Here is an 8358-nt window from a genome sequence, read left to right as displayed (position 1 = left end):
GTATTTCTTGAGAAGAATTTGCTATAGATAAGGTTATCGTACGAGGGTAAATAAAAAAAAATTAAACAAACAATGTAACTTTATTTCGTATAATAATTGATAATTTAATCACAACATTTTTCTAACGTTCGTTTCGTAATACATTATTTTATTATATGTATCTAAGTATAATTGACTGTAATGTCAATTTACGCGGGATGTGTGGGCGAGTTTCGGAACGCCCAAATTAAATGTAATTACAACAAAAAAATTATTATAATTTATTTGAATATTTCACATATCAAAATGTTATAGTAAATTTTCATTTTCTAGTTCATTTCGTCGTAATTATAAATAATTACTATCAAAATTGTATAAATATAGTTTTCAGTGACAATTTTAGCACGCACTTTATTCGATTACAAATAAAGTATTTTTCAGAATTTTTTTATGTTATCAAAATCAATCAATCAATCATAATTAAGATGTCAAGGCTCAATTCAATGATCTCTACAGTTCTCAATGATGACGTGACGATTATACGTCGGTCCCAACATTTATATTATCTAAATGTATTTATGAAATTAATATGATATGTTTTGTCGCGTAACGAATTCTCTCAATTTAAATATATAATTACATATTTTAACATTAGAACAGTCATTTTTGAAACTCATTTTATATTTTCTACTTGAACAATGAAGTAAAAATTTATGAGTTTTAATTTGTACACAAACCTAATAAATTATGATTATGCAATTAAAATTGAAAAAAAAAAAGTAAAAGATTCTAATTAAATCAAATCAGAAAAAAACATATAATATATTTATTTATATATTTTAAAACTATTTTCTATTTACGACATTTAACCAAAATCGAAATTTTGATTTCAATTATTCGGATTTAAATAATATACCTAATACGAAGCAATTAAAAGCATTAAAAAAATCCAAAGAATTTAAACGGCATGATGAAATGTAATTTTGTTGTGCTCTAGATATCAATGGTACAATTTATAAAATACAACGATTATAATTTAAAGTACAAATTAGAAAAAAACATACAAAGTAACGTCATGTTTACATTAAAAATAGTTACAAATTAACAACATGGAATAATTTATAAAATAGTTGCCATTACATATTTTAAAAAAATTACTTATTTACAATATATATTAATTAAATATAAAATATCTTTGAAAGTATTATCGGAATCGATACAATTCCTTTTACAAATGTCAAGTGAAGTATTTATATAATACAATACCGCATCAATGTCAATCGATTTTTAAAACTTGGCGATCGGGTCGATCTAAAAAGAAACTGGTCTCTAAAAAGAAAGAACGTGACTGTGTGGTCAATATCTTTTTTCAAAGTCTGTACTGGTAGCAGAAAACTACTGTCTGCTCGAGTTTTGTCTGTCTCTCAATTTTCTGTCTGAATTTAGATGACGTATGATAAGGTCACTAAGGCTGTTTACATGGCGCCACAAATATTATTGAGATTTGAATGAGTACTAGCGCTTTCACACACTAGCGATACTACGATCGTGAGGGTAGTACTGGTTCTTTTTCGCGCCATACAAAGTCAAACGGTCAATTTTTGATGATTATAACCTTCTCTCTAGAGGATATGTTTTTAATACAAATGAGCGTAATGTAATCAACAAATAATAATAATATATGAGTAGGTAAATATTTTTATGAAATACAATTTATTTTGATATAATACGTTATTAATAATATTTAATGCATATTTGTAATACCGGCACCATACCTTTGCTAATACTCATATTTATGGTATTATACTTGTGAATATTGTCAAATGTGTGGTGCCAGCATAATGATATATTAAAAATAAATTTGTACATACCGGTGACAACTATAACTAAAAATAATTATCACAAATAATACTTAAGAACACTAAAACAATATATTAAAGTCTCTTATGCTTTTTATCTAGCTTCATGAAAAACAAATTATACATACTAAAATACCTAACAAGATAAATGCCACACAGCTTTTAGTATAGTATTTGGCAGAACAGTGTTAATCATTGACACTTTTATGAGTTCGTCACGAAGTATATTTTACAAGGGTGGTCGAATGTGTGATTATATAATCAATATAATTAATATTGTAGGCACAATAATACTGCATTGTTATGGTTTAGGTTAGGTTAGGTTAGATTCCAGTATGAATAATTTAATACTTCAACTACTTAACATAATGTTTCAAAACATACAAAAGCCCCACAACACTATTTTCATAATTTAAGCAAATTAAAAAAATATATCGTTTTTTTATACAGTGTTGAATCTTGACTACGAAACAAACTTTTTATTTCAAAAGTTTGCCAAGTTTTCTATCTCAACATAAGCAAACGATTTACGTGTAATGCGAATTTAACGCATCAATCATTGTACTCGAAATAGTTTTATCACAATTTTAATAATGCATTTCACAGCGTCTTTAATTCTTAAAAACTAGTACAACAGCAAGATTTAAAGTTTTCTTCTTCTATTAATCGGATTCAAAGTGCGGTCCATCTAATACTTTTAGTGCAATAAAATGTCGACAGATTTTAAAGACCCAATTTTTAATAGCAGAATATACATCTATTACATAATGTCTTAGAGATAACGTTCTATGATAACGAAATTTATCTTCAATATAATATAGGAAAAAATTTAACTAAGAAAGCCCGTCAGCACCTTTGATGACTCGAATAGTCATTTCATTATACAAAAAAGATTTCAAATATACGTCAAAAGCACAATACTCTAAAGTAACGTCGATTTATAATTTTAAAATGTACACAACGATAGTGTCCCGTGCAGAGCGTTCGTCATAATGTACGCGGACAGCTGGCAGGCACCGAGAGAGCGCGGAGGGCGCCGAGTGAGCGCTATAAGTCGGTCTCCGTCCACTGCTAGTCGCCGCGCCGCAGTCGCCGCGCCGCCGCCGTGTTGTGGCGGTACAGCCACACCTGCGCGGCCGCACGGTCAAAACTCACACACACGATTGAATCAGACTAGCTTCCGTCCGTGTGTGAGGGGAGGGTGCAAATGTTAGGTAGCCTACGCGTTAAGTCAGGGTATAAGCTTTCTCTATTCAAAATTTAATTTAAATACATTCAGTAGTTTTTGCTAGAAAGTGTAACAAAGATCAATTCACCCATCCTTACAAACCATCGCGTTAATAATGTTAGTAGATTTCATAGGACTTTGGATAATCCGATAATGTAGGAAAGAGTTTACGTCTGTAATATTTTCCAGTGACTCTACAATGGCAGTACATACTCATATAGTTATAAACACGATAAACATTTTTTTTTTCTATATTCTGTGTTTTTTAAAATAAAAAAGTAATATCCAAATTAAAGAAGTTAAAAACAATTCGAGTTAGATATTTTTAATCAAATATCTGTATTTCGATATTTGATTATTATTAGATTGTAATTCTTTCGATTCTGATTTTGTTTTTATTTAAAATTTATTGACACAATGTCATGTCAAAGTAATACTATGTTTACAAATTTAGCATGTCAATAGAATTTATCCTTAATCGAAGACTTGCCTTATTTCAGATTTCTCGTGAAATAAATAAATTGTAGGATTTAAAAGCATTAAAATGTAACAATCAATAATATTATAAATTGAGCGATGCCTTCCAATATACGATACGGAGTAATTTGCTAACCTACAAAGGCCAACGACACATTTACGTCCTTATCAAACCAATAACATTTAAATATATTTTTATATACAATAAGATGACCTTTTTAAATGTAATAATTATTAATGAATATTTTATTGCGGTTAGATATTGGTAGCTATCGTTTTTTACGTTTTTAAACTGCAAAATAAGTTAACGAATTCAAAGAAAATTACGAAAACTATACTATACTAGCAAAGCTCAAATATTATGCCCGAGCATACTCGTACAAATTGACAACAAACCTATTAGGTATATGACACAATATACATTTATATGATGATCAAAATATGTCGTAATTTATTAATTTCGAACAAACCTATGTACGACCATTTGTTATATATTAAGATAATAAATGTATGTATTCGTATGTAATAAATATCTTCACTTACTTGGAAAAGTATAACAATATCTAGTAGAACTTGGAGGGCCCCGCACACCCAGAACTGTGTCGGAGCCTCTCTAATAACGAAATAGGCAGTCTTGAATAAGTCTCCACATGTCCACATTATCACCATACTCACGCTGAAAAAAAAAAAAAAAACAAACATTATATTTTATCTGTGTTAAAGAAATGGCCACTACTTGATCACGTGAATCTTAATTGAAGAGTGAGTGTTTATAATAAGTATCGTGATACCAAACCAGCACGTTTCAAATGAAAATGTGTCACCACCGAACCAGTTTTAAACATCAACCATGAACTAAAGTTAGTTAAAGTTAAGGTTCGTGTATTTAAATGTTATATTACTTTAGAAGTATTTAACATACTTTAAAATTTATTAGAAAATCTCAAGCCTATCATCTTTGTATACGTAGTTTATAAAACTCAAAAATAAAATAGTGCTTTTTCTGAAAATAAATAAAAACCGATCGTTTACATGCTAAATGACATAAGTTATCCTGGAACCTGTTATCTATTAGAATACTGAGTTTTCATGTGTTAATTGGTGTTTACAACTCATGTTGTGGTATGTGATGAAAGAAACTGTGCACGTTTGGTAAAAAAATTCTGACACATGTGAAAAAAAAAATCCTAATTAGAGAACCATCTTCTCTAGAAGTTTTAAATATGAACCGTTAGAGGAGCAGAGGACAGCTTTGCCTAAGAGTGGGACAGTTACGGAATGTTACTAGATACTACAGATAAGCAAACCATAGATATAAATTAAATAAATATTGGACAACATCACATACATTACTCTGATCCCGATGTAAGTAGCTAAAGTACTTGTGTTATGGAAAAACAGATGTAACGACGGTACCACATACACCCAGACCCAAGACAACATAGAAAATTAATGAACTTTTTCTACATCGACTCGGCCGGGAATTGAACCCAGGACCTCGGAGTGGCGTACCCATGAAAACCGGTGTACACACTACTCGACCGTGGAGGTCATCAAAAATAATATAAAATAGAATAACTTTACATTCTAATAACATAGAATATTCCAAACGATTTTCTAATACTTATTATATCAAATTTGAATTGAACGTCTAAATTTTCAGTGTACCTACAGGCACAAGGGAATGTATACTCTACTCTCATCTCAGTTCCTAACGTCGGCGACGCATTGGCTATTTAAGAAATGGTTAAGAACTTTCAAACGGCGCCTATTTTCTATAAGCAGTGGTGACTATAAGTAGTGACCTCTGCTTATATAAATTAAGCAGAGGTGACTACTTATGCCATCTGGTGACCTATTTGCACGTCCGCCTACCCATGCCATAAAGTAAGACCTTTGCAGAATAAAAAACCGGGAAATAGATGACATATAAAAGTCAAGGACATATATTTGACACGAAACAATATATATTTTATGCGGAAGTAGGACGCGTTCAAAATTAAATACATACATAATATATGTATATCAACGCTTTTGTATAGTTAATTGCGATTTGAATGATAATTATATGTGTTAACTATTTATTACCTCATTCCTTCTGTACTTTTGTTCTGATGATTTTTCGCTATCTGTGGCGCGCCGAGCATAGCCTCGGTGAAGACAGCAAGGAAGCCAATTAGCTCAACAAATGGTGAGAACTCTATTAGCAGATATGTCAAAGCTGCCCCTAGGACTGAGAATACTAGCATACAATCGACGTAGCTTTGAAAATCCGTCCACGCCCAGAAATATTTTCTGTCCATATCTGTAAGAAAATTGATAATCATATTTTTATACAATATTTTATTTAATATTCTCACCGACATACATTGCAATAGAGTTTTTAATATTAAGTATAATAAATAAATCTGCAAATTAAATAAGAATAATTTAATTTGCAATAGTACTAGTAGGAAGTATCATTGAATTTGACATTTATAGATAAGATATCAAAAATACCAGTGACCCGGTCATTGCTCCTTGAGTTGTGATAATTACTAGAACAATTATCTCATACGAATGATTACATATAGAACAACATGCTGTTAGTAAAAAATACAAGATGATTAAAAAATTGTTAATAAACTTATCAATAATATGAATTAATTTTAAGAAAAGGCATACAAATCTTAATAACGTATTTCCATTTGACATTCACACACAATGTATAATAAAAGAGGAAACCAATTCAACGGACACAAGAAACAAAAAAAACTGCATTGCCCTTATAATTCTCATGATGATAATGCACCACAACAACCAAAAATGCTATGAAAATAAGCCCAAAGTAGGTAACATGACTGTTGTAACTGCAACAAAAAATTATGATAAATGAAATAAAAATGTGAAATAAATTGCTGGACAACACAAATGTTATACAATATATTACTCACCGTAAAAGCGATGCGGTTTCTCGCCACCTACTATGCCGCTTCGCTGTCCCAACCAGTGTGCCGTTTCGTCTGGCTGAGCTGAGCCATTTACACAACATAACAGTATATATAACATGAATATTGCACCTAATGTCACCATTCACACCATCCACCAAATAAAACATAAAATAATATTAACAAATAACAAAGAAATGAAATGTGCACATAAATTAATGGTTACAAGATAAAGTTTAGAAACAGTAAAGCAAAAATAAATTATTTTGCAGAAAATAAAAAATAAAAAAAATAATAAATATAGAAAAGTTTCATTTGAAATATATTAAAATATTGATGGATTAAATTTACAATAATTAATTAGATTAATTTAAACAATTTCTTTTTTTATATGTTATTCAATATCCGCAACCAATAAGAGATGGTTAGATAACATTCTACAGGCATAATATTCTTATATACAATTAAAACTAAAATAAATGCCATACTTTTGATAGTATGAGGAACACTAAATTATATAGCAACCGGTATTTACTTCCCAAAACAGTATATAACACTCATGCATTATATATTGTTGTTTAACTTACCTGTGAAAATTCTTTCCCTTGCTCTAATGATTTGGTTCTTTTTCCTTACTGTCACACAGAGGTGGATCATTGCAAACATTGTTGCATTCATTACAATACTTTGTATTAATAGTGGCAACTCATAGCGTTTGCCAAACCTAAAATTATTGTCACTAAGTACATTTGGCATTAAGAATGACATTATAAAATTACAAAAGAACAAAGAAACATTAATATTATTCATAAATAGATGACACCAAGGACCTATAACTCAAAATAAATATATTTTTCAATAGCAAAGATATACATATTTAGTGTACTATAAAGTATATAACATTTTGCCTTGAATATTTTGTTTACTTTAAAATATTTTTATAGATAGATATAGAGGCATAATCACAATGGTTGATCATAATGCTTTATAATTACTTTGTCATTATTCCTACAAAATTAAATATTTACACAAGCTGTTCAGAAAGCAAATAATCTTCATAGCAAAATCTTTTGTTTATTGTACATAGACATATACATAGAGGTAGACATAGAAATATATCTTAGGTAAAAGATAATCTAAAGATGTTTTAATAGTTAATTAAAATTTTACGCATTACCGATTTATTACAAAAAATAACTCACCAAAATAATATACGTAGGGTATTTGCTATCAAAAGAGTCAAACAAACATAAAGAGAAAATCCTTCGGCATCTTGCGTCTTTTTAATTTGCCTATATTGAGGAATGTAAGGTGCCACACCACCCACAATCATTGCAGAAGCTGCGCCCCAACCCACTAAATGTCCCACCGTCAGCCCCAACTCATCAGATATTATCCAATCCATTATGATATAAGTATTTTCCTTATTTAATGTAGATTTGAATAGTGTGGGCTTTGTTTATGCTATAGACGCAAAAGAAACATTTTTCCATTCATATCCAATATTAATTTCAAACACGCACTTTATCCATATTAAATTAATTTCGTACAAGATTGGTCTACGAATTATGATTGAAGAATGACAAAACTGACAAGTGACAACGAAGAAATAGTCAAGTGTCAACCTATTTTCATTTCAATTGACAATTGTAGAGAAGAGTTACCGATTTCTTCTTTACCTCTTTCTTTCTGGATAGGGCAAAGGCACCATAATGATCTGCACTAAATAAGTTATTTTTCTTCACTCATCAATTCCATTATAATAGTAAATAATATCGTATATACTGGATATTATTGCTGATACTTTTTCAAATGATTCTATTTAATATTGAAAATAAAATTGAATGTTTCACGTTTATATTTAGAAAGTTTTTTGAATAATGTAATT

At 29.7% G+C, this 8358-nt stretch overlaps 1 protein-coding gene across 5 annotated transcripts; it reads right to left on the bottom strand.

Moving 5' to 3' along the window:
- Positions 1 to 1407: 1407 nt before the first annotated feature.
- On the bottom strand, positions 1408 to 8068 carry LOC113403952 (solute carrier family 66 member 2). 5 transcript variants are annotated; one of them, XM_026644629.2, is made up of 6 exons: positions 7673 to 8068; positions 7058 to 7194; positions 6477 to 6602; positions 5632 to 5848; positions 4087 to 4219; positions 1408 to 2966 (listed from the first exon to the last, which is right to left on the bottom strand). In XM_026644629.2, the coding sequence occupies exons 1-6, from the start codon at positions 7873 to 7875 to the stop codon at positions 2910 to 2912; spliced, it is 873 nt and encodes a 290-aa protein (XP_026500414.1). In that variant the 5' UTR covers positions 7876 to 8068; the 3' UTR covers positions 1408 to 2909. The 5 variants fall into 5 exon arrangements, with proteins under 5 accessions (XP_026500414.1, XP_026500415.1, XP_026500416.1 ...); XM_026644630.2 differs by having other exon boundaries at positions 6477 to 6554; XM_026644631.2 differs by lacking the exon at positions 6477 to 6602.
- Positions 8069 to 8358: the final 290 nt, after the last annotated feature.

This window comes from Vanessa tameamea, chromosome 4, assembly GCF_037043105.1.
Source record: "Vanessa tameamea isolate UH-Manoa-2023 chromosome 4, ilVanTame1 primary haplotype, whole genome shotgun sequence".
NCBI classification, from domain to species: domain Eukaryota; kingdom Metazoa; phylum Arthropoda; class Insecta; order Lepidoptera; family Nymphalidae; genus Vanessa; species Vanessa tameamea.
Note: the sequence above shows the minus strand (reverse complement) of the source record. Positions and strands in the feature narration are given on the sequence as shown.